The following is a 26,782-nucleotide window of genomic DNA, read 5'->3' as shown; positions in this document are numbered from 1 at the left end:
AGGGCTTGGGAGCCGGCCGCTATCCGCACGGCAGCTCGGAGTCCGGGCCGGCATGAGGACCGTCGCGGGGGGACATCTGCGGCCGGCGTGGGTGCTGGGGACAAAGGTGCGTGTCGTTGGCCAGCTGGGCTAACGCGTTAGCCTTGCTGTAGTTTGACACTTTCCAAGAAGTTGTGACAGCAGGAAGACAGATGTCAGTGTAGCGGGAACTGTTAGCTCTCATGGAGGAGGACGCCTGCCCAAACTTTTGCGGACCAGGTGGAAGTATGGCACTTTACAAAAGGTCCCACTCGCAGTTACAGTCTCCAGGAAGTCCGAATTGAGGATTGACCTAAAACTAGATTCTTCTTGAGTCACCACCTGCTTGAGAAGGTGGTGGGTCCGTTACCCGTAGGCTTTGTTTTGTGCAGAGACTTCTTGTAATGGGGAAGGTTTTTTGGTGAGACCAATTTCCTTGAAGTGCCTTGAATTAATTGCAGGGACTGGCATTTGCAGCGTGCCTGTTCTTTTAAAGACAAACTGATTAAAAACAAAAAATAAAAGGGCGGGGATTTAGCTCAGTGGTTCTTCTGCCTGCCTTGCGTGCAAGGACCCAAGTTCGATCCCTGGTACCAAAAAAAAACCAATCAATGAAAATAAAGACAAACTAAGAGAGTAGCATATTTAATTAGTTTGTTTGTTTTTCTTTTTTGGGTACTGGGGATTGATTGAACTCTGGTCCTTGCACTTGCAAGGCAGGCCACCGAACCGCTGAGCTAAATCGCCGGCCCCAGAGTAGCATATTTAAAGTTACGGAAAATAACACCTTACTAATTTAGAAAGTCTTAACCTTTGAGGAATTGAAGGATATTTAATGACTTGATGGAAAATAGGAATTTTTTTTTTTTTTTTTTTGAACCGGGGATTGAACTCGGGTCCTTGAGCTTGCCAGGCAGGCCACCGAACTGCTGAGCTAAATCCCCGGCCCGAAAATAGGAATTTTAATGTTTACACTTGACCTAGGGGCATTCCTTTTAAAGTAAGGAACATGGCAAAGGATATATTGTCTAATGCCTGGAAGTTCTAGCCAATGCAATAAGACATGAAAGAAACAAAAATCGATATTGTTTTTCAGAAAAGGAAAGAAGTCTCCTTTCTGTTGATTGGACTACCTATGAAGATATACAAGAAAACAATGCAGTAGAGGGACTAATTACAAAATTAGTATGTACAGGGGCCAGGAATTTAGCCCAGTGGTTTTGCCACCTGCCTCGAAAGCACAAGATCCCTGGTACCAAAAACACACACACACACACACAAAACCAAAACAAAATTAGTATGTACGAATTTAGTTTTTCTTTCACCAGTAACCAGCTTGAAAACAGTATGGTAAAAAGGATGAACAGTATTTACAATAACATATTGTACAAAAAGCATACACAGTTCTTGCACTAACCTGAGATACAAAGGAGACTAGCATTTTTGCCTAGTTGAGGTTTTTTTAAGAGGAATGTTGGGCTGGGGATTTAGCTCAATGGTTTTGTCGCCTGCTTTGCAAGTACAAGGACCTGAGTTCCATCCTGGTACCAAAAAAAAAAAAAAAAAAAAAAAAAAAAAAAAAAAAAGAAAGGAATGTTTTTGTGTATACAATACTTAATATTAAACTCATTAAACTTGAGTCTTAAAATTTAGCTATTTTTAATGTTTTCTCATAAACTTTTATTTACAAATCTAAGAATGTTTATGTAAAACAATACTTGATCTTTGACAGGGGCTCGATTAAGGTGACAGTTTAACAGATTAAATTCTCTTGAACATTTGACTCTTCACCAGTTTAATCAAATTCCTTTAAATGTTTTAAACTGCATTTAATGTTTTATATTTTTTCTCAAATACATCAAACTTCTTGAAATGTAAACCTAATAATGAAAGTTTCTAAAACTCTCTTAAATCAATAAACATGTAAATATAAATCAGGCTCTTTTAAACATGTAAGCATTTTAGAATTGAATTATATTAAGGATTTTAAATTAAAATTTTATGTCTAACAAGTCATACTTTGATATGATTCTCTTAAATGTTTCAAATGACTTAGAACAGTGTTTTTTTTTTAGTTTATTGGTACATTTTAGGTATACAGTACAGTTACAATCATCATTGGGATCTTGAACCTTTACATGACAGGTCAAACAGTATCTTTTGATGGTTATAAAATATCTTCAAATCTAACTTTGAAGTGCTAATATATTGTAGTTTGAATTACTTTGTCCTCTAGTTCAATTCTGTACCATCTCAGGCTTTCACAACTAAGTTTAGCAGCTTTCCCTGCTAGATGGATTGAAAGAAGTTACAGTCTGTAAAACTTGGAATAAGATAGGTTACATTTTTAAAGTACTTGCTGGACAGGGACCCTTGGATCTAGTTGCTGTTTCGAAGACTGCCTTCTTCATTTTATTGAACATGAATCAGCCTTGCTGATTTCCTTCTTAGAGTGATACTGTGCCTGTTCCCTCAGAGTGGGACCTTTAGGTTTCAGGTGGGATTTATTTTCACAACTGAATGCATCACAAATGTCCTGAAGGCTACAGAGGTTTCTTTTAGGGGACTCTCAACCTTTTAAGTGCAGTTGATAAGTGGCTTTCCTATTGGCCAACATGTTTTACTGCTAATCACTTTACTGCCTGATAAGAATTAATTTAATTTTTATATATTTTTTATTAGGTTTTAGGTCACAGTTTTATGGTTATGATGAAAAGACTGAATATCAGATATGTCCTAACATCTGCACATATGTAGTATTTACATTATATTTATCTTCCTGAGTTCATATTTGACTCCCTTCCAAGTACTAACCAGGCCTACTTAGCTTCCAAGATCAGACAAGATCAGACACATTCAGGGTGGTATGGCCGAAGACCTGAGTTCATATTTGTGATTCATTTTCAAAGTGTGGTTGAGATTTTTGGGGGAACTTGCCAAGTTGATTCTATAATCTATAATAATATACTGGGAAAGCCAAATACTATTTTAAAAGGAGAAATAGTGAAGATGAACTTTTAATTTAAAAGATGCCTTCTAACTTTCCAAAACTACAACATTTTGGTTGAAGAATCTCTTAAATACTAAATTAAATTAATGCAACAGGTGTTTTTCAGAAATAGACCTTACATATCTGGACATTAGTTTGATATATACTATATCAGCAGGGAAAGGAAGATTAGTGATTGGTGTTGGAGAGAAACCCAAGTTAGAACCTGTCCTCTTACCTTGTAGTATGATAAATTCAAATTGGGTTAAAGGGTTAAAAGTAAAAAAGTATAAAAGACCCTATCGGTGATTCTTGTATAAGATCTGGTAGAAAAAGAGCATTCTAGGTGTAAAGAAATAAGAGGTATCATACGGGAGAAGAGCTTAATTTGATTGTAACTGGAGTCCTTTTTGACTTAAACCATGAGATGTGGGGTGATTTTCATATAGTTAAGAAAAATATATTAAGTGTTAAGCAGAAAAGGCAATAAGTGGTTATTAAAATAGTAATAATGGAGTCTAGTCAACAGTGAAATTCTCTTAAATCTATGGACTGGGGATATAGTTCAGTGGAACAGTACTTGCTTAGCATGTGCCAGGCTGTGAGATGTAGCCTCAGCACCTTTCCCCCAAAGTTAAATCTGTATGATAGAACAGAGAAATGTTTATTTTTATCATCTTGATTTGACCTGGCCCTTCTTTTCAATGTTAACAGAAGCCATGCAGTGACACCTGCTAAGACTTGGTAGCCATGTCGGAGCCCCACAGGGTCCAGTTCACCTCTCTCCCAGGTTCTCTGAATCCTGCACTTTTGAAGAAGTCCCGGAAAGAAGACATTGGGGGAGCAGAGCAGCATCAGGACTGTGAGCCAGCTGCAGCTGCTGTTCGGATTACTCTCACACTCTTTGAACCAGATCACAAACGCTGCCCAGAGTTCTTCTACCCAGAGCTGGTGAAGAATATACGAGGAAAAGTGAAAGGCCTTCAGCCTGGAGACAAGGTACACTACGGTATCGCTAAGTTGCCCTGCAACCTATTACGTAGGTGTCACCATGTACACATGGGCCTTCATGCTAGTGAGACTAGAAAGTCTTAGGCTGCCCCAAGATTGTGTCACTCATCCATAACAGGCATGTGGTTAGCTGATCTTGCCACGTGGCACAGAGGGAGAGAATTCTTTATGATATCATCTTGACTTATACTAGAGAAAAATGTGTATCATATCCTAGACTAATTTGAACTATTACTAAAAATTAATATAATAAACAACATTGAGCCAGGTATGGTGGCAAGCACCTGTAATCCCACACTTGAGAGGCTGAGGCAGGAGAATTGCTGCAAGTTCGAGGTCGTCCTGGGCTACATAGTGAGACCCTGAGTCATTGTGGGTGTACTCTGCAGTGTTAACAGAATAATACAAACTAGGCCGCTGTGGGTATAACTGAGTAGTAGACTCAGCATTTGTCTAGCCTGTGGAAGGCTCTGGCTTCAGTCCCCAGAACTGAGGGCAGGAGGGAAGTAAGAGAGGGGGAAGGGCGAGAAGACAATGAATGAATAATGTAATGTGGTATATTTGTGCATTGATACATTTAGCATATATTCCTTACAATATGAGGCGTGTGCTAGACACGGTGGACTTTGTGAAGAGGGAAAGATGCTTTCCTAGCCTCAAAGGAACTTGCAATCTTGTAGATGTTTTAGGAGAATTATATCAGTGCAGGTAACAAGTTATGATGTGATAATTGTTTAAGTCAGCTACAAATACAGACCAGGGGCCTTGGGCGGAGGAGAGTTTCTGTCCATGACTCTCTGTTCAGACAGAGCTGGACCTTCATATAGTTGGGAAATAATCATCATTGGTACTCATTTTCTTTTTTTCTCCTGTACTGAGGAAAGTACCAGGGCCTTGTGCATGCAAGGCAAGTGATGTACCACTGAGCTACATCTCTAGCAAGTTATTGGAGGATTACTGTTTGTAAGATATGAAGGAATATATGTTGAATTCAGTGATGCTCATAATTGGTAGGATTTTTAAAAATTATTTTAACTCAAGTTAGATATGATTATTGTAGAAGAATTAGGAGATACAGATAAACACATTTTTAAAACCACCCATTTGTGGTCTGTATATTTTGTAGTATGTTCTATAATATCCTGTTGCACATATGTGCTGTGAATCATTTAATAACTGATGCTTATGGATGGGTCTCAGTAAGCAAATAGAAGAGGGATAGAATAAGAGACTTTTTCCAAACAGCATCCAGTCTTTAGTGTTTTTGATCTACTCTGAAGTCTTAAGCATATTTGGCACAGGAATCTTATAAAAATTAAGATTCTTTGCTACAGTTTTTTTTTTTTTTTTTTTTTTTTTTTTAAAGAGTAGATAGAATTTACTGAGAGAAAAAAAGCTTCTAAGAGAGACAGTAGAGGGACGGGAAAGTGAGTTGCCCCTGCTGCAGAATCTTAAGGGCCAACTCTGGAAAATTTACTTGATGAGAAAAATTTAAGGGTAAACTTACAAAACAAAAATAAACTTTGAAAGTCATGTGAAAGTTAGGCTGGGGATGTAGCTCAGTGTCACAGTGCCTGCCTGGCAAATGTGAGGTCTTAAGTTCAATCCCCAGTACCCCCCAAAAAAAAGAAAGAAAGAAAGTATTTGAACTGATTGTTGAAATTGGAGGACAAGGTGTGAGGATGGACCCTTCGAGATAGACTTCCAAGGGTACGGAGTGTGTGAACCTGAGTTTTACTTGAGTAGCATTGATGCAAATGCCACTGAGACTACTTTTCTGAACAGGAAGGCAGAGCAGCTTGCTAGAGCTTATATTATGTTCAGTGGGCTTTATTTTTGTTTTTGGTACCTGGGATTGAACTCAGTACTTTATGCTTATGGGGTAGGCAGTGGCACCACTGACCTAAATCCCCGGCCCAAGTAAATTATAGGGTTACAAAGGAAATCAACTATAGTTAACAGTTCCCTAAATATTGAGCATCTCCAATAAGGCCCTTTCTGCATTTAAAATGCCACAGTGTAGTCTTCTGATGGGTAATTTTAGGCATTTAATCAAGTTTCACTGAATTACACGAATGGAAATTTTATTTCTTTAAACAATTGGCAGATACTGTTGAGATAGTAAAATGTGTAAGTATTTTACCTTGTCTTTTTTGTTTTGTTTTGTTTTTTGTTTTTGAGACAGGCTCTCACTATGTAGTTGAGACTGACCTGGAACTCACTATGTAGCCCAGGCTGGTCTCCAGCTCACAGCGATCCTCCTGCCTCAGCCTCCCGAGTGCTGGGATTACAGGCTTGCGCCACCATGCCCAGCATTACCTTGTCTTTTTTGAAAAATAGTTGTTTTATTATACAGTTTATGGATGTTAAGTAGTCAGTAAAATTCAATGGCTAGAGCTGTGACAATTTTTGTGACTTTATTTTTTGTGGGATGATCTCTTTACAGAAAAAAGATCTCTCAGATCCTTTTAATGATGAAGAAAAAGAAAGACATAAAGTGGAGGCCCTTGCACGGAAATTTGAAGAAAAATATGTAAGATTTTTCTCTCCTGGGCAATAAAAGAACCTCATTTGGTGGGAGTGGTTTTTAGATATTTGCATGTTCCTTTAGTGGATTATCATGTAATTACACTAATCTGGAAATAAGTAGAGCGCTCAGAGAAAACAGTGTAATTATTAAACAAATGCATTAAGGTATAGAAATCACCCCAGCAGGAGCTAGTGTGTGAGCTACATAGGTGAATAGACAAGAAGGTCTGTTATCCTGCCTTGGGGAAAGTATTTTGGTATGAAGCTTAAGAAGCCATTTATTTAGTTTATGCTTCTGTCTTAAACATTTTTGGGGGGATACTGGGGATCAAACTCGGGACCTTGCACATGGAATCACTGAGCTAAATCCCCAACCCTATCTTAAACAATTTTATGCAGATACATATCTGCCTTTTCCAAAGGTCTTTAGGGAAAGAGATTCTGGGGTGTGTAACTGTTGCAGTACTTTACAGTCTATCACTAGCTGAAGAAGTTCAAGGCAAAGTTTTGTTATGTGTACTTATCAAAAAGTATTTGACCTCTTACTTTTATTTTTTATTTATTTATTTTTTTGACCTCTGACTTTTAAATTCTAGGGTGGAAAGAAACGTAGAAAAGACCGAATTCAGGACTTGATTGACATGGGGTATGGTTATGATGAGTCGGATTCCTTCATCGATAACTCTGAGGCGGTGAGTAGCTGGTAGAACAATCACACCTTGGCTCCTACAGATAGTGGCCAAGATATGGGGTGGGGTCAGAGCAGCATGCACTCAGCAGCACAGGTGTGAGAGAAGTTGGCCTCCTGGACCCAAGGTGTGGTTCCTTTGTCTGAAAATGATGATCACTCTGTCTGAACACTTAGTAGCTCATGTGGTCGTGATTGGCAGAAAGGAGGTCTTCTTATGCTATCTGAAGTGAAAAAGAAATGTAATTCTGGGCTGGGGATTTAACTTAGTGGTGCTGCACTTGCCTAGCGAGTGCAAGGTCTTGAGTTCAATTCCTGGTACCAGAAAAAAAAATGTAGTTCCATTTCTTATGAGCCACTTTATGGGGCCGGGGATTTAGCTCAGTTGCGCCATGTCTGCCTTACAAGTACAAGGTCCTGAGTTCAACCCCTGTACAAGAAAAAAAAAAAAAAAGCCACTTTCCACCTTTGGACCATAGAACTAGAATTTGGAGCTGACAGCATGTTTTCCCTCTTCAGTATGATGAACTTGTTCCTGCTTCTTTGACTACAAAATATGGAGGATTTTACATTAATTCGGGAACCCTACAGTTTAGACAAGCATCAGAATCTGAGGATGACTTCATTAAAGAAAAGAAGAAAAAATCTCCAAAGGTTAGAATATGCTTGCTTTTGGATTTCAGAGATATCTTTTGAGATAAGTAGGTGACCAAAGATACGTACAACGGCGTAGGATGCTCAGAGGCCGGTGGAAAGGTTGAGCTGTGCCAAGGTGATTTGAATGTGGGGGCTCTGGCCAGCCCTCAATCATTGTGTCCATGTCACTTGATGCCCCAACAGGCTGTTTCATGAGGTGGTCTTGGGTGGGGATGAGGGTGTGGAGTGAGACAGTGTGCATTACCCTTGCTGGCCGTCTTCAATGGATACAGAGAGGACCTCAGTTCCCAGGGTGTCACATGCTGAAAACAAGTCAGCCTTAGGAAGGAGTGTACCTTAGGGTCTGTCTGCCACTGTCTGTTATTTAAGTAGGGCCTGTCTGTCCAAATAAACAAGGTTTCAGGCCTTCGAGTGGCCACTGTTGTGTCTACCCTGGGTGTTCCCAGGAGACACTGTTGGTGGGAATGCTGTAGGTTGTGATGTAGTTACTGCTCAGAGCTTTTCTATTCCTGAAGAAAGTAAGAAAGGGCTCAGGATGTGCCCCGGGCGGAGCAAGGCCAGTGCCCAGTAGTGCACTTGCTCCCTGAGTCAGGGAGCCGTGTAACTGTGCCTTGTCTTTAATTCTCAGAAGCGGAAATTGAAGGAAGGTGGTGAGAAGATAAAGAAGAAGAAAAAAGATGACACTTATGACAAGGAGAAGAAATCGAAAAAGTCCAAGTTTTCCAAAGCCGGGTGAGAGGCAGCAGCTTTTCACTAGGATAAGTCTGACCCGTGAGGGCAGGACACGCAGGAGCTGACTGACCCTCCCCCACAGCTTCAGAAGAGGCAGAGGGCCTGGCCCTCTGCTTTCCCTCTTGCCTTCTGCAGGGCTGCTCTGGGCATAGTCAACCATTCCCATCTCTGTGTGTCAGATAGCAAGCGTTCCTCTGTTTCACTGTCAGTGTTGGCAGCTATTTCTGTCACTGTGTGATTGCTGATGTTCCTTGTTCTCTTGGGCACTCTGCCCCAGTTCTTCTGTCTTTGCTGTTTTCCTTTGTCTTCTGCAGTCATGCTTTCTTCTTAGTCTTATCCCAGCTGCCTTCAAGTTGCTGCTGTTCTCTGCTGCTCCTGTTCTCTCCCTTTAAATACTTTTCTTGCTCCTCCCCTTTCTTGCAACCTTTTATTTCAGCCTGGCAGTGGTTCTTAAAAACCCAGCGGATATTTAGCATTATATGACACTGTTGCTAACCTGTATTCACTCTCAAGCTTTGGTCCAGTAAGAAGGAGCTCCGTGTGCCAAGAGGAGGGAGGAATAATAACAGGGTGGACTGTGACTGAGGTTCTTCTGGAGACCATTGCCCTGGGAGCAGGGGTGAAGGCCTCTTGAGTTTCCTTGTGGTGGGGTCCTACAGGCTGAGTAACCAGTTTCTGTCTTACTTACAGCTTTACTGCCCTCAATGCCAGTAAGGAGAAGAAGAAGAAGAAGTATTCTGGAGCTTTGAGTGTTAAAGAGATGCTAAAGAAGTTTCAGAAGGAGAAAGAGGCTCAGAAAAAGAGGGAGGAGGAGCATAAGCCTGTAACAGTCTCATCAGTGGAAGCTCCAGGCCTTCGAGAATTGGAGGGCCCTCCAGACCCCTTGCTGTCACTCTTTGGCTCCACTTCTGACAATGACTTGCTCCAAGCAGCCACTGCTATGGACTCCCTGACTGATTTGGACCTGGAGCAGCTGCTTAGTGAGTCTCCAGAAGGAAGCCCCTTCCGAGATATGGATGATGGAAGTGATTCCCTCGGGGTGGGATTGGACCAAGAGTTCAGGCAGCCCTCTTCCCTGCCTGAAGGCCTGCCAGTGCCCCTGGAGAAGCGCGTTAAGGAGCTGGCTCAGGTATGGTGACACACTCTGTACAAGCTTTCCTACATGTGGTTTGGGCAGATTGGCATTGGTTCTGCACCACATGAGGCTCAATGCCCAGAGACACCCTTAGTGAGTTGGTAGTGAAAGTGTGAGCTTTTTCTGAGCACTCTCCTTGTCTTCAGTGAGAAAATGGTGTTAACTTTGCTTATCGGACTTCAGTTTTAGGCCTTTGTTGCTTCCTTCACTTCCGGAAACTTTACTTTCTTCTTAAGAGAGTTTTCTTTTTATTTTCTGCCTGTCAGTTTGTTTCCCACACATTTTTCCTTTTGTGCAATGGACCAACATTGATGTTGGAAGCAGGCAGCCAAGGCAGAGATTCATCTTTTGAGTATTCTTGTGAAGGTTTTGAAAACTCATCAAAGTTTGTAAACATCAAAGTTGCATATAGAGTACTGTATCTGCATAGTTGCCACTGGGTTTCTGTTGCATCTTTGCATAGTTTATCATCCCTGGTAGTGATCACAGGAAGGCTTACATGGTGATAAATGTAAAGGAGCTTAATGTAAGTGCTGTCCATGCCCTGCTCACATCAGCAGCAACAACATCTAGCATATACCACCCTGCTATTTTCCCGTTGTGATTTGGATTTCCCTAAGTGCTAAGCACTGCCAATTCAATACTACTACTGTGAACCAAGCATGAATCGTTAGTTATGATGCCATTACCTTTTAGTTAAAATAACACTTGGCATTAGGCATCATGATTTGTATTATAACTCCAGTGGCATTTATACTCTATAGCTGTAAAGTTTTGAACCAGTGATTCTCGTAGCATTCAGAATCACTGTTAGTGTAATATCTCATGTTTCAGTGCAAGGTGAAATGTCAGCCACTGCTACAAATGACTTTCTCACTTCCAGAAGATACTTGACACAGTAAATGAAGAAAAAAAAACTAATTCAAATCTCTAGCTCATATTTGTTAGCTTGTGTGCAGTGTTGGACATATGTTCTATTTGAATGTAATGATTTAAATGAAATGTGCCATATCAGCGATTCACAACGTATCTTAATGTGAAGTTGAAGTGGAAGGAGTTGAACCTCGAACTTGGCATGTTTTAGCACATTTTCCTGTATTTGCTCTCAGAATTCATGTTTTTTAAAAAATCACTCCTTGGTGTGCGGGATTTAGCTCAGTGGTTCCGCTGCCTGCCTTGCCAGTGCAAGGACCTGAGTTTGATCCCCGGTACAAAACAAAACAAAACAAAAAAAAATCACTCCTTGTACTTAATTCTCTGGTTTGTAACTGAATTGTTTGTAGTTTCTAAAGGCTTGTTAACTAGGTTGAGTAAGGACTGTGTGACAGAAGCCAGTTGTTTTTTTAGAGAAAAAAACAAAACAATTCTTGGATATTATGTTCATTCCCACCATAAGTTGTGTTCTAATGCAGTAAGTTTTTATCTCACTTTCTTGGGCAAAGTGGAAACACAGTGGGAATGAGAGTGGACTGCAATGTAGGAAACTTCACTGGTCTCTGTTAGGGAAGGTGTCCCTCCTGAGTGATTGCTCTTGGGCGTGATACACAGGGTTCAGGATCCTGTAGACACAGTGGGCCTGGGTCCAAATGGGGAGGTGGTGACTAGAGCGGTTGATGTTCTGGTTTGAAAATAGAGTGTTCAAATGTGAAGTTGGTACTTTGCTTTTCACCTGGTCCCACTCCCATAATAGCATTAAGAAAGTTTGGAAAATGGGGTACAAAATATGTGGGAATTATCCATTACCTCACCAGTCTACAAACTCTTTCAGTTTGCATATTCCTTTCTAACTTCTGTGTGCGTGTTTTTGTGCAGTTGTGACTATAGTTGTGAATAATTGTTTCCTGATTTTTAAATTTAATAAATATTATTATAAAGCCCTCATTATTTTTAATGATTGCATTAAGAAGAAGGCTTGTTTTAGAAAGAGACTTAATGCCACTCCAAAGGCATGCGTCCCCACATGCTCCATTTCAACCTGGCTTGTGTACTTCGGAGCCTGGAGCCTCCCATGTGTGTGGTGTGGACTTCCAGGCCCTGTTGGGAGTCTGTTGAGAAAGGTAGTCTTCCCAGGAAAAGTAGGCATTTATACACAGAATTGCAAATAATTCCCAAAGCCATATGTGGACATTTGGATCCTTACTAAAGAGAGGTGCTAGATCTTGAAATGGATATTGCATTTAAAAGATTTAAATTAAACTTCATGTATATAACTATATCATTAGCAGTGTTATGTGTTTCTCAATTTATTTTTTACTCCTTTTTTTAAATCACCCTTATCTCCTTTATTTTTATCTAATTTTGTATCTAATTCTATTGCTGTTAGAAAAGGGGAAAAAAAAGGACCTCAAAACACTCTTAGCAGTGATCTACTTGTCTGAAGTGTAGGCTGGCCAGGTGGTTTCTCTCCTGATCCTGCCTGGACTCAGTTCTATGGCTGTATTCTCCTTGGAGGTTGTATGGTGCTTACCAGGCTTCTCTCTTCTGGGGCCTTTCATTTGGGGCTTCTTCAGGCTGTGGTGGTTTTGGTCTCAGCAGCATCTCAAGAAGGTGAAAATGGAAGTCTCGGGGCTCCCAGTTCTGGTGTGAGAGGTTGACTGCTTCTGCCATACTCTTGGACAAAGCAAGTCACAAGAGCAGCCCAAATTCAAGGCTTGAGGAGCTAGAGGGTCCCTCTCTGTGATTGTTTTGTAGTCTACTACAGGGCATGATAGAGTCTACCCTGGTATATACCAGCCTCGTCTGCTTAGCAACTTGGTGAGATCCTGTCTCTAAAAAGAGCTTGGGGGACTGGGGATTTAGCTCAGTGGTTCTGGCGACTGCCTTGCAAGGATAAGGACTTGAGTTCGATCCCCAGTACCAAAAAAATGAATAAATAAATAAAAAGAGCTTGGGGATATAGTTCACTATGAAAGCCTTGGGTTCAATCACTAGTGCTGCCAAAAATAAAAGTCTTTTGGAGAGTAGGTGCGTTAGCATGGGCCTGTAGTCCAAGCTACGTGAGAGACAGACTTGGGGCCAGCCTAGGTAACATAGTATGAGACACACTCCCATTCTTTCTTTCCCTTTCAGAAAAGGGAGGGAGGGAGAGCAAAAGCAAAGCAAAGCAAAATGAAGGCAACAAAACAAGGCAGCCAGATGTCGTACATGGCTATGATCTTAGAACTCTGGAGGCTGAAGCAAGGTGTTTGAGAGTTTTGAGGCCAGCCTAGGCTACATACGAGTGAGTTCAAGACCAGCTTGAACTATGAGCTGCATAGCAAGACCTTGTTTCAAAAAGACCGCTCCTCCAAAAGAAGACTACTATTTCGTGACATGTAAAAAAAATCATATGAAATTCAAATTTAAGCATCCCTGAATAAAGTCTTATTGGAACAACAACAACAACAAAAAGACCGCCTCCCAAAAGGCCATGTAAGAACAGCGTGATCAAGGTGTTTGATTTAACTTCATTGATTGATTGGTTATATGACTCTGGGATAAGAATATCTTCTGGGGGTGAGGACCTCGCTTATTCCTGTAAGACTATCAGATATCTATCCAGTTGCTCTTTTAAATAGATTTATTTAAAAATGCAGCACCGGGGATTTAGCTCAGTGGTTCTGGTGCCTGCCTTGCAAGTGAAAGGATCCGAGTTCGATCCCCAGTACAAAAAAAGAAAAAAGAAAAACTACAATAAAAATGCATTTGACTGATAATCTTCAGTGTAAAACCAGACTCTTGGAGGTACTGTCTATGGAATTCAAAAGGCTTCAAAAGGAAAATCTTTTTAATGATTAAAAAGGCAGAAAGTAGCCAGGCCTGGTGACACATGCCTATGACCCCAGCACTCAGGAGACTGAGGCAGGAGGATCTCCACTGAATTCGAGGCCAGTGAGGGGTACATAAAAAGGCAGAAAGTTTCTGAGTGTTTGGAGAGGTGGCTGCCCGCTGAAGATAGAATTTGTTTTGAAACATAGGCCGTTGATAGTTTGACGAACAGTCGGGTATTTTGACATACATATTTCAGGAATTAGATTGGATTAATTGAGGGTGCTTCTGGATCTTAGAACTAGCAGTGTAAGTTTAAGCAAAAAAAAAAAAAAAAAAAAAAAAATGTAGTTTTTCTCCAAAACCAAATTCTAATACATTAAAAGTACCAAGGTGAGATTCTGGATGCTTCTGAAAGCATATTGTTATGAAGCAACGAGAGGGAAAGAAGTCATGGAGAGAAGTGAGGTCTAGTAGATAGTTGGGGAGTCTGGGGACTTCTTCCACAATGAAGGAGGTGGTGGAGCAGATGAGCAGTCAGAGACTGGCGTGGACCTAGGGAATACAATTAGAGGAAGGCAGAAGGTGTGATCAGGATTTCTCCCCTCTTCTAGACCAGTAGTGGCGAACCTATTGCACATGCTGCCATGGGCTGTTTGTATCATTGAAAGCTCTAAAAGGTTCCCTAACACTGTTCTAGACAGTCACCTTGTTGCCTTTTTTGCATTTTTTTTTTTTTCCTTTGAGATGGTGTCCTGCCACGCTGCTCAGGCTGGTCTTGGGCTCAAGTTGTGGGCTCAGGTGATCTTCCTGCCTCAGCCTCCCAGGTAACTGTGACTACAGGTGCATTTCACCATACCAGCTGTCTTCTTTCATAAATTTTATTTTCCCTAAAGCCTGCAGGCTAGCAACTTTCTGTTTGGCTCAGTGATTCTCAACACTCTGTACATTATAGTCACAGGATTATGTTTACAGAGTTTCTGTGCTTGGGCCACTTTTAAAGAATGCACAGTCCTGAGTCTCATCCCCAGAGACTGTAGTTTGATTAGTCAGAGATGAAAAAAGCTAATTATCACAGCCAGATATGAGAACCACCAGTTCTAATCTTCGTACTATGGGTTTGCTGCTGTGGTCCCTAAGTTTGCTGCTGTGAATTCCCCTGAATTCCAGGTTGTGAATGGTATATTTGTCAAAAGCTAAACAGGCCAGGCATGGCGGTGCACTCCTGTAATCTCAGCACTCAGGAGGCTGAGGCAGGGGGATTGCTGTGAGTTCAAGGCCAGCCTGGGCTCCATAGTCAGTTCAAGGCCAGCCTGAACTATATAGTGAGACCCTGTCTCAAAAACAAAAACAAAAACAAAAAAAATCAAAACAGGACTATTTAGTAAACTTGGCAGTAGCATGTCTTTATAATGATATGGGTGATAGAGTTTGTGATATATCATAAATAGATTATAGATTTCCATAGGATACCTTGAATACTAAAGCTACACTCCATTAATTTTGTTGCTCTTTCTGGTGGATGGAAGCTTTTAAATCTTGTAGGTTTGTTGGAGTTCCTACTTGTTTCTGTATTGTCAGTGCATAAAAATCCCAGCTCATGGTGTAGTTGGTAGAATCGTGACACAGGAGTTTAGGTAGCCAGCTGAGTTGGCCTCTGACCAGATGCCTCAGGTTTGCTTGGCCTCTGTGTGGCTTTCTTTTATGTGACTGTGGTTTTAAATCCTTGGATGCACAGTCCACAGATGCTGCAGCATCTATGCAAAGAGAGCATTGATTACACGTGACTTGAATCTGGGACGCAGGCTGAGTCAGGAAGGTGATGGGGAAGGTTTTATTGACAGACGCTCTTGTGGAGCAATGTCTCTCATGTCTGTGGGTGAGTGAGAAGGGTGTGTGGGGAAAGGGCACTAATGGCTGTTACTGTCTGCTGTGAACCAGGCTGCCAGAGCTGCCGAGGGAGAGAGCAGACAGAAGTTCTTCACCCAGGATATCAATGGCATCCTCCTAGAGTGAGTATCATCTCTTTGTGTCTATTGTTACCGTGCCTGAGTTGAGCAGGCCAGGGGAGCATGGGAGTGTAGTCAACTACATATAGGTGACAGCACTGAGGTAGAAGAATTGGGTTAATACGGTTTCATTGTTGTTGTTCTGTTAAAACAAAACAGGAACACAAAATACCTGTCTCCAGGAATGATAGACCTTACTGATCTTCAGCCACAGGCCTTAAATAGAACACTGTGTAGTGGTGGCCTGTTAGAAGAGGATATTGCAAGTTTGTCTGTGAAAATCCAGAAGAATGAACAACAACATGGTAGCATCAGGGTCTGCTCTGCATTGGAGCGCTCTTCAGTGCTTGTTCTCCTCTTGTCACTTCTGTTCTCAGTGCCATTGTAGCTTGTCCCATCACACTTCTCCCAAAGCCCAGAACCTCTGCAGCATTGCCCTGTGTGAATTGGAGTAAAAAAAGCAAAAAAAAGAAAAAACCCAAACATAAATCTAAACCAGATGCCTGGCTGGATCTGGCCCCCAGCTTTGCAGTTTTTCTCCTCTTGCATTTTATAGCCAGAGAAGCTTGTTGCTTATTAACTGAGAATTTCTGCATATATGAGAACAGTTGTCAAGACATGGGAATATTCTAGAAAATGGCCCTGCCCTGCCTAAGGTCTAGATTGGCCAGTGGGATCAGAAAACTGTCTGCAAAGGGAACCTGAGGGTCAGCATAGATGGGGGAAGGTTTGTGTCAATAAGGATCCTGTGTGAGTATTTTTAAATAAGGAAAACTGAAGGCATTGAAGAGAAATATTTTTTCTGCTTATCCAGCTGGGAGAGTTCAAGGGTGAGGATAGCATTCAGAGCTTTTTCTCCTGGGCTCTGTTTTCTTCACTGCCTTTGATTTGGTCCTGCACTTGACTTGAGAGCCTTGATTCACTTTACCTTGCCACATTCATTAAATTTGGGAGTTGTCCTTATTTGTTGATTGCTGCAGATTTATTGCCTTGGCTTCTCCGTTGAATTGTGTGACAATAAGATAACATTTGACCTGCTTTTGTCACCTAGCTTTCCTCTCCATATAATGTAGGGTGACCTAATGGAGAATGAACCTATTGCAGGCTGCTAATGACTCTGTTCTGTTTTTCAGCATAGAGGTCCAAACTCGAGAGCTGAGTAGCCAGATCCGTTCTGGGGTATATGCCTATCTTGCTTCATTCCTACCCTGCAGTAAGGATGCTCTGGTCAAACGTGCTCGAAAACTTCATCTCTATGAACAGGTGGGTGGCTTTGGCGCCCAGCTGAGGGTGGTTGAGTCTCTATAGAGTCCACAAAACTTTTGCTGTGTCACCTCCTTTTGATTATCCCTGTCCTGTGTCCTTAGTGTGAGAATGGTACATGAACCGATCTGTGCTGTGTCCTGCTCTCTACAGGGTGGGCGCCTGAAAGAACCTCTTCAGAAGCTCAAGGAAGCCATTGGCAGGGCAATGCCTGAGCAGGTGGCTAAGTACCAGGATGAATGCCAGGCACACACGCAAGCAAAGGTCGCTAAGTAAGTTTGTCATGTTGCTCCCATAAAACAATCCTCCTGTGTTTTCTCTTTGTATCTTTCAGTACTTACATTTCTAAACGAGACTCTTGGCTCTTCTTCCGCATTTTTACCTTTTGATCTTAGAAGTCCCAGTTATGTAAGAAAGGAAGGGAAGAGGTAGTGGGTAGGAAGACCTAAGGGTCTCTTTGTTTCTATTCTCACTATAGGATGCTGGAAGAAGAGAAAGACAAGGAGCAGAGAGAACGGATTTGTTCTGATGAGGAAGAAGATGAAGAGAAGGGAGGCAGGAGAATAATGGGACCCCGGAAGAAATTCCAGTGGAATGACGAGATCAGGTGTGCCCAAACTGGCACTTTGTCTCATCGGAGGGTTTGTGGGGCGAGTGCTTATGTTAGTAGTCACAGTTAGGCCCATTACTTTCATCAGAGTGGCCGAAAGCTCATGATTGAAACTTCAAAGAAGTGTTTGGGATAGTTGAGTTTCTGATTTCTGCCTCTTCCTCAGGGAGTTGCTCTGTCAGGTGGTGAAGATCAAGCTGGAGAGCCATGATCTGGAGAGGAACAACAAGGCCCAGGCGTGGGAAGACTGCGTGAAGGCCTTTCTGGATGCTGAGGTCAAGCCTCTCTGGCCCAAAGGCTGGATGCAGGCCAGGTGAGAAGAGATGGGCAGTGGTGCAGTTGAGAAGTAATCAAGTGCTGCTGTTGCAAAGCCAGCCTGGCAGAGCTGCTGCCTTCGGGAGTTACTGTCTAGTTGGCTCAACTCTGATGTCAGCTCAGTAACTGGGGACATACTGTAGCTACAAAAAGGTTTTCTTAGTCTTCCCTAGAAGGAAAAGTGACTGTGGGCTTTGTCCTTGTCATTCTTTGTTCCACTTAAGTTTAGGGTTGCCTACCTAATTAATCTTCTTATCATAGTGTGATTTTCCTGTTTTGACGTAATGGTTCCTACCAGAAGTTGAGAGATGGATTCGTGCTGGGTACTCCTTAATGGCCCATAAAGAGTCTCACTGGCAAGTAGTAGGCTGACTCCATATTGGAACTAAGTGCTGGACTTCCTTCCCAGAGGCTACTTCTGCGTATCATTTTTCCATGAATAGGGTATGGTGCTGTACCAGGGCAAGGAAATTTACTCAGAGCTGGTTTTCTTGGTTGGACCTGATTGATGGGTTGTTTCCATAAGTCACAGAGCCTTGGGGATTGCTCTTCTCTCTTTCTAGGTTGGACTTGTATAAAGAAGATTTTTGTTGAGTTTCTCCAGAGACAGACACATTGTGGGCCACTCCACATTTTCTCCTTTGGAGGACTGAGAATAGGCAGTAAGGAAAGTGCTGCTGCCTAGGGACAACATGGCCGTGGGAGGTCAGGGCAGAGCCATAGCTCTTCTCAGTCAAGCCCAGACTCTGATTTTGGGTGTGACAGCTTTAGACTCCTCAGCAGGAATTTTAACACACCAGCCAAATGGATTTAATGAGGAATAGCCGCTGCACTCTAGGGCCATCAGCAAAGCTCTGGAGGTAGAGTCCTGCTAGCCAGGGGTGAGTACAATGCCCAGTGTTCTGTTTCTTTCAGAACTCTGTTTAAGGAGAGCCGGCGAGGCCATGGACACCTGACATCAATCCTGTGAGTGTCTTGGTGTTTTCACTTCTCTGAACAGTTATTATTTTCTGTGGATCTCCTCTGAACCTTTCTGTGTTACTTCCTTTCAACAGAGCCAAGAAGAAAGTAATAGCCCCTTCTAAAATCAAGGTGAAGGTGAGTCATCCTGCTCAGGCCATGTGTCTGCTGTCCATTTCTCCCTGCAGCCATGTTTGAGAAACCCTTCAAGTGACTATGGCAGTTCATTGAGCCTCACCGATCGGGGCAGGCATCTATTCAGGTGGCCTCCTGAACTTGTACTGGGTCAGAGACCTGGGCTGGCCACTTAACCCTCTCTAGTCTCAGTTCTATAAAACAGTTCTGGGGATGAAGGCAGGGTAGGTCTTTGGCAGTCCTCTGAGGAGTGAAGAGCTTCTACAGAGCAAGGGCTGTGCGCTGTGTGATAGTCCTCTTACGGAGGAAGTTTACTCTAGCCAGGTACAGCTTAGCCTGGAGCAGCAGTATAAAAGAGGGGGCTCTGGTGAGCTCCCTGGCAGGATTGTAGAAGTATAGTGAAGGGAACAAGGGATGTAAAAACCACCCGTCAGTGCAGATAGTGTTGCTATTTGCCACATTTTTACCAGTTCTTGAGGTTGTAGTGCCGTTAACTATACCGAAAGAAACTAGGAAACGAAGGAGTGCACATCACTTATTCCTAAGTATCTGCCAAGCTCCTTCAATGTCTAAGATACACTACATTAAGTACTAGGGATGCAGGAGTGATGGGGTGGATCCCAATCCTGCTCCATAAGAAGTATTGAAGCCGGGCGTGGTGGCTCACGCCTGTAATCCCAGCACTTGGGAGGCTGAGGCAGGAGGATCATGGCAAGTTCAAGACCAGCCTGGGCTACATATTGATTTCCAGATCAGTCTCAACTACATAGTGAGACCCTCAAAAATACAAAACGAAACAAAACAAAAAAAAAAGTATTAAGACTGGTACTGGGAAAAATCAAGGAGGAAAAGAAAGCTAATTTAAGGCAATTCTTATGTCATGTATCAGTCTAATTACAGCCAGGAGCACTCTGAGGTAGTTTGAAGCCTGATAGGCAGAGTGGCTTCTTGAATAAGTCTTGGGTTTTTTCAGAAACAGGAGAAAAATGTCCCTGTGGGTGTACTTATCAACGAAACGTGTGTGTCCCAGACTCAGCCAGTCCAACACATACCACAGGGTACTCAAAGCCTTGCAAGACAGGCATAACACCTGCTCCTGTCCACTCTTTTGTAATTACACAGGAAGGCTCATGTCTCTGCAGTCCAAGTTGTTCTCATGTTTATGTTCTCACAGAGGCCAATGTTGGCATCATTGGACATTTCTAAACATTAGCGTTTCTGCTTTCCTTTAGGAATCTTCCACTAAGCCTGATAAAAAGGTTTCCATCCCATCAGGACAGAGTGGCAGCCCCATTGCTTTGCCCTCCGAACACCAAGGCGGAAGCCTGAGCGTTGGGAGCATGGGCAGGGAGCTCCCATCTCAGGCATCAGGTGGCCTCGCTAACCCTGCCTCTGTCAAACTAGAGGACTCATTGGATGAGGACCTGGTCCGTAATCCAGCCTCCTCAGTGGAAGCCGTGTCCAAGGAGCTGGCTGTGCTGAATAGCAGAGCATCTGGGAGCTCAGAATTCACACTGCCGACACCCTCCAAAGCCCCAGCAGAAAAAGTCACAGGTGTTTTGTGTACAGAAGAAAAAAGGAACTTTGTGAAGCCCAGCCCTTCTGCGCCACCACCCACTAGCTCTCTACAGTCACCCCTTAATTTCCTGGCTGAACAGGCTCTAGCACTGGGGCAGTCATCTCAGGAGAAAAAACCAGAGAGTTCTGGCTACAAAGAGCTATCCTGCCAGGCTCCCCTTAGCAAGGGCCTGCCGGATGTACACCAGTCCAAAGCAAAGCACCACAGCTTACCACGGACGTCTCATGGACCACAGGCAGCAGCTCCTGTGCCTGGCCCCCAAGTCAAAGTCTTTCATGCAGGCGCTCAGCAGCAGAAAAGCTTCACACCCCCAGCTCCATTTGTTAATAAGCTCCAAGGCTCAAAGGCCACTTCCCCACAGTGTCACCGTTCCCTTCTGCAGCTAATGAAGACAGCAGCCAAAGGCCAGGCCTTCCACCCTTCTGCACCTGCCGCCTCAGGAGGCTTAGCAGCCTCCAGCAGCAGCACCCATAAGACCACAGCCTCGTCCTCCACTTCCTTGAGCCATCCAGCAAAACAGCATCCACCTGGCTCTGCAGGAACGTCTTACAAGAATAACCCTTTTGCTGGATCTTCCTCCAAACATGGGGCTTCTTCTGGTAGCTCTTCCTCTGGAGGAGCACCAGTGCAGAGCTCAGCATCTGGCACCCTGCTTCCCAGTGTACAGCCCCCCTCCACAGGGCAGGCTGCCAGCCGGCCCATTCCAAGCTCAGCAGTGAAGAAACCACCTGTTTCCCAGAAGCTAACGCTGGTGGCCCCTCCTGGTGGTCCAAATGGAGATTCTAGTGGTGGTACCCAGGGAGTGGCAAAGTTACTGACCTCCTCCCTGAAGCCTGCAGCTGTTAGTAGTGTGACATCGTCTACCTCCTTGCCAGTGAGTATCCCAGCCATGAAGCCTGCCTACCCCACAGGGACATTGGGGACGAGGATGCCTGCCTTGTCCTGGGCAGAGAATGTGATCTGAAATTGAAGATACAGTATGCTCAGATGCTGGAAGGAGGACTGAGCTTCTGGCTTAGTCTCCTCTTTTCTAGTGATAGAACCCTAGGGTGCATGCAGTGAAAGCACAGTAGGGAGGCTGGGCCTGCCAAGTGCAGAATGAGCCACAGAGCTGGCCTCCCCTGACCTCTAACCTGTGCATCCCTCCAGACAAGGGAATGGAGATGCTGGCATGCCTCAGGAAGAGCAGTCCCTTCTGGGAGCCACTCTGGTTTTAAGGGACTCTGCGGGTTGAAGGTGACCTCCAACAGCTAGTGAGTGCCACACAAGATGGTGGGGGTGGAGAGGTGTAATTCTAAGAAGTATGGGTGCATATTGAGGAAATGAGAGCAATTTTTTTAGAGTATTTTTTTATCATTTACTTTTTCAACATATAGACAAAACTAGGCCAGTCTCTCTCCAGAGAGGTCTCCTTTCCCTTTGCCCTGCTCCTCACTCTGTATGGTAACTATGTGCCTTAGCCAGTTTGTTACTGCTTTTTCCTCTTTAAAACAAAGACTGACAAATATATATAAATATATGCCTGTGAGAGAGAGAGAGATGATAAATACATATATGATAAATATCTACAAAGTGAGTATATATATTTTTTCTATTTATAAATATAAAAAAATATATATATATATATATGTATATGTATATACATTTGTGGATATCTATAAATATGTGCTCTATTTTCTTCACAAAGGAGGCACATTTATTATCCTGCTTTTTAAAACTGACTGTGTACCCCAGTTCATAGAGACTCTTATTCCTCTTTCGGGCTGCAGAGTAGGAAGGCCCTTCCCAGAGGCATTTGATGAGTATGTTTCCATCTTGCATATTAGCGGGGTTGGCAAGAGTAAGCATAGGACAAGGGTTCTAACCATATGGTTGTGTTTCCTCCCCAGAAAGGAACGGGTGGGGCTGTGCTGCTGACCAGCTCTTCTCCCTTAAACCTGCTGTCTTCGTCCTACAAGTCCAGCAGCCCCAAACTGCCTGGGGCCATGAACTCTAACTCGCTGGGGATCATAGCTCCTGTCCCATTTCCGCTCCACGTGCTCTCCTTCAGTGCAGACTCCTCTCCCAAAGCAGGGGTCTCCAAGGATGCCATTGTTACAGGCCCAGCCCCAGGGACCTTCCATCACGGCCTCAGCCACAGTAAGTCTTGTTTCCACCTCTGTCCCTGTGGTGTGGTCTGCTGTGTGTCTGATGTGACCACGGGGAATATCCCAGGAAAGTGCTGAGCTCCTTTCTTTGGGGTTTGGCTCCCAGACTGGCCCTGGCTCTTGATGGCCAGAGTTCCATTTTTCTGTTGTCTTCAATGTGTGTCTTTTGTTCTCTTCCCTCCTGTTTCTCTCAGGTCTCCTGGCTGGCTTGCACTCCAGCCCACCCCATGCAGCGCCTCTCCCACACGCTGCTGTGTCCACCCATGTCCCGCAGAGTCTGCCAGGTAATTGCCAGACAGGCAGCATGCCATGTGCTCTGTGCACTGTTCCCCACCACTCCTACATGCTGTGTCTGCTGCCAGGGCTTTTCTGTGTCTCCGTCTTGTCATCACTGTGATGTTGTCTTGCCTTGTCCTTCAGGGCTCTGGCTCTGTGGGTGTCAGAATGACTTAAGCCTCTACCATTTCAAGTCTTCCCCTTATCTGCACTTGTGATGGCTGTTGGGTCAGCCTTACCTGAGCTGTGAGCACAGAAACTTGGGGGACCTGAGTGGCAGAGGTGCTTTTTACCCTCGGTGTTGCTTTTCCTCTTCAGTTAAAAAGAAGAAAGTAATGACATATCACTTCCAATGGCCACTGAACACTCCAGGGCCTTCACAGTGAAGTCATGCACTGTGTGTTAGCAGAGGACCTCTATACTTAATTTTCATAAAGGGAAAATCCACATAGCACTGAGAGACCACCATACGGGACTGTGGGGAAGCTTACCTTTAATGGCATGGACCCAAGAGAAAGGCAGCTTTCATTCTGGCTGCATGTGAAACTTTGATGGAAACAGATTTGGGAGCACACCAGGAATGAGGCCACCTCCCTCCCACCACAAAGTGGTGTTTTTGGAAGTAGGGAGCCCTAGGAGCCCTAGGTGTGTAGCTTGTGGACTTGTCTTACCCTGTACTGGATTCTTGGTTTTTGGGTACACACCCGTCGTGGATTCTGCTGTGAGAAACCTGGTGTGTCTTGGTTTTGACCTCATGTCTTCAATTGCTGTAGATCTGCTCCCAGCTTACCCAAGGGCTACAGTGGTAAGGGGAGAACCACCGTTGTGGGAGCTGAGCCTGGTAACTTGAGATGGGAATAAGATTAAGGAGTAAGTCAGGAGGCTGAAGCTTCTATAGTGAATGCCATGGGCTGTCTGGGGGCAAGAATGGGTTTTATAGATCTCCAGATGAAACAGGGCCTCTGTGAAGGGCTAAGCTTGTGTCTGTGGTTACACTTCTAACCTCTGGCACAGAAAAACTAGTATGGAGTGCCCACTGGAGGTACATATAGTGTAGCATTTTTAGAGTTACCAAGGTAGGAGCCATGTTTTGTGAATGTCACACAGCCCCACCTCTGCTTGCTCTGGGTAATGTTTCTCTTCAGAGACAAAATAATTGAAGAGTCACTAGAAACAGATCATGGGTCTGTGGTATGTTCAGCCGAAAAATAAAAAAATCGCTTTTTTGGGTACCATTTTCCTGGTTTCCCTCTGGGTATTAAAGAGCAGGACAGCTGAGCTCACACCAGCGCTCTAGGTGAACTTTCTTCTCTTCCTAGCCCTTGCTTCAAGTCTAGGTTGTGGGAGGGAGGGGTCAGTGAAAGCTCTGTGTAACAGTGTCGGGCTTTGCCTTGTTGTCTGCTGTGCTCTGCTTTCTCCTCTTCTGGCATTAATTCAGGGTACCATTGCCTTAGCACTTAGTCCTGAAGTTACCTGAAGGTCTTCTGTTGGTGAGAGAATGATTCTTGTCACCCTGAGTTCCCAGTGATCTTCAAGCTTCACTGTGGAGTGGCAGCTGGCACCTGAGATGTGAAGTGGCCCATTTTGCTATTATGTGCACCCTGCTCAGTAGCCACCTGCCTGCACAGTGCTCGCTGCCCATGCATGCAGCAAGCTGTTGCAAATAGCAATGCACACAACCACTGGCAAGTGTTTTGTGGCTTGAGCCTTAAAACACATGGGGATGTTTGCTATTTATATGACCCCCCCGACATTTGGTTATGCTGCCTGAGTGGAATCAGAGTTCCTGAAGGATTTGCATTCTTTTCTTGCTTATTTTCCAGATGCTTCTCAGCTTCACGGGAAAGGGCCTGGTGTACCACGGAAATTGTGATTGCTTCAGCGGACAGCTTGATTGACTTAGGTCTGGGTGGAAGCTGAACATGTAGGTCTCAGATGATAGACATTCACCGCACTCTTTCTGCCTACTGGTTTTCTCCTGGAGCAGGCGTGAGTTCTGAGTGGAGCACTTCTTGGCACTTCTGATGTGCCTCCAACTGAGCAGCTTATGTTGCTCATGAAGCACTTATGACCTGGTGCTCTGGGCCCTGTGGCCTTATCACTGGACTGTTATCAGAGGGCAGCTCTGGGCTGGGAAGAGTGCTGGGCCGTGTTGGGTGCTCCAGTGGTAGATCAGTTGGCACAGCTGTTTTAGATTTGCCCAGCTCCTGGCATTTGGTCTGAGCCTTACTGACCAGGAGCTCCTTCTGGCCACTGTAAGATCCCCGGATGGTCACAGCACCATCCCATCCCCAGCCTGTGTACTCAAGAGGACAAGACCTGGGGCAGAGCCACAGGTGGGAGACCTATCTTGTCTGCTTGCAAAATACTAAGAACACATGTCGTGTGCTCTTTGTGGGGGGCCGGTTTCTCCTCTGAAAATGACAATGAAGCTCTTATAGAGAAAAGACTTTTATAGATTCAACAATTGTGTTAGGACTTTCAAAGACACCTATCTTGGGGCTCAGTTTTCATCATTACCATTAAATGCATTGGATAGAATGGGACTGCTCTTCACACATCACATTATAGGAAGACATAATTCCAGTGCCTTTATGGTGGAGCAGAATTTGACAACACATGTCCATTCAGCCCTGAGTGGATCTGAGACGAAGACCTTTTTAAAAGATATGTCTGTATCTAAGACATAACCGGTTTTATTTGAGTTTTTTATGGCTGCACATCATAACCTGTGCCATCCTGACTTGGAGGTTGTCTGGGCCCCCAAATCCCAGGTCGCAGTTGAGTCAGGGTTCCCTTTTTGTTTTTCCAGAGTTGGTACAGGTAGATTGCAGAGGAGCCCCCAAACCCTTCATATCTAAGGGCTGGGGAGGCGGGTTCCGAAGGGATTCCAAGTCACAGGTAGACATTCCAGTTTGTCTTGTTCTTAGAAACCCTTCTTAGGCAGAGCTGCAGGAACAGGCCTCTGTGAAGTGTCTGCTGCGCAGAACAGGTGTTGAGGTGCTGAAGCTCTCTCGGCAGTGGGGTTCAGTGTTGACTTGGGGTGGGGTTGTGCAGAGGAGCTGCAAGAGTGGATCTGAGATGGGTGAGGATAGTGACTGCAGAGCTCCCATCTCAACGCTGCTCACACTCAACCAGTGGCCATTTCACAAGGACTGTGAAGGCCCTTACCTGGCCTGTTGTGTGTCACAGATGAGTCTGACTGTCCAGCAAGCAACTTCAGATGTGTTGAGAGCAATCAGTATCCTCAGCATGCATACTTGAGTAAAAATACCTTTTGGTTCCTGACTCCCAGAGTTTTTGATGGTCAGGAACTCACTTCCTGTGGAGGTTGGTCACTTCCCACTTTCCTGGGAGCAAGACCTCTGTCAGTCAGCTGTTCAGCCTGGCCTTTGCTCTGACTCCTTTTGTATGTAAGAATCAATCTGTTTCACATTGGGCCACACGGATTCCTTATCCCTTTATTATATATATTTTTTGCAACTTGGATTTCCAGTTTGTTTACAAATAGTCTTAGGTAGTAGCAAAAGAGCCAAAGAAGAGATTTGTATAGCTGAGCTCAAAGCTGAGCTGAGGCTGTCAGTGAAGACTGAGCAGTGGGAACTCTGCAGGCTCCTCTGCCCGTGAACACCCGGGTCCCATCCCCAGCCCCTCCCGCCTTGGTGCTCCCTCCTCCCTGTGTGCCACTGAGTGTGCAGCTGGAGCAGGATGCCCTCATCTTTAGGAATCTAGTGATGCCTCTTGCCTCAGGGAAACGTTTCTTTGATGGGGAGTTTATGAGACTTCTTTTTCTTTTTTATGCTTTATTTGTGGTAAGGAAAGAGTGAATGACTTAAACAGCCATGGCAAGGCAGATCCTTGGCCCGGCTGTGTGAGGGTGGGGCAGAGCATGCTCAGGGTGCTGCAGGGGTTTCCTGGCAGGTGAAAGTCTCTGAGCACTTACCAGACGTGGCCATTTTTTAAGTGTGAAAGGGACTGTGGC

The 26,782-nt window shown here is 44.1% G+C and overlaps 1 protein-coding gene across 2 annotated transcripts; it reads left to right on the top strand.

Annotated features, from left to right (window-relative positions):
* The first annotated feature begins 6 nt into the window (after positions 1 to 6).
* Positions 7 to 26,685, top strand: Ubn1 (ubinuclein 1). Of its 2 annotated transcripts, XM_010644132.1 has the most exons (18): positions 7 to 106; positions 3,722 to 4,006; positions 6,465 to 6,551; positions 7,144 to 7,239; positions 7,755 to 7,889; positions 8,521 to 8,624; positions 9,315 to 9,753; positions 15,448 to 15,518; positions 16,649 to 16,778; positions 16,932 to 17,050; positions 17,257 to 17,385; positions 17,555 to 17,701; positions 18,619 to 18,669; positions 18,759 to 18,801; positions 20,031 to 21,251; positions 22,267 to 22,516; positions 22,719 to 22,808; positions 24,624 to 26,685. In XM_010644132.1, the coding sequence occupies exons 2-18, from the start codon at positions 3,758 to 3,760 to the stop codon at positions 24,671 to 24,673; spliced, it is 3,411 nt and encodes a 1,136-aa protein (XP_010642434.1). In that variant the 5' UTR covers positions 7 to 106; positions 3,722 to 3,757; the 3' UTR covers positions 24,674 to 26,685. The 2 variants fall into 2 exon arrangements, with proteins under 2 accessions (XP_010642434.1, XP_010642435.1); XM_010644133.1 differs by lacking the exon at positions 22,719 to 22,808.
* Positions 26,686 to 26,782: the final 97 nt, after the last annotated feature.

The sequence above is a fragment of the Fukomys damarensis genome, unplaced genomic scaffold, assembly GCF_012274545.1.
Source record: "Fukomys damarensis isolate Sample0158 unplaced genomic scaffold, DMR_v1.0_HiC HiC_scaffold_34, whole genome shotgun sequence".
NCBI lineage: Eukaryota > Metazoa > Chordata > Mammalia > Rodentia > Bathyergidae > Fukomys > Fukomys damarensis.
The sequence above is the reverse complement of the archived record's forward strand: the minus strand, read 5'-3'. Positions and strand labels throughout refer to the sequence as shown.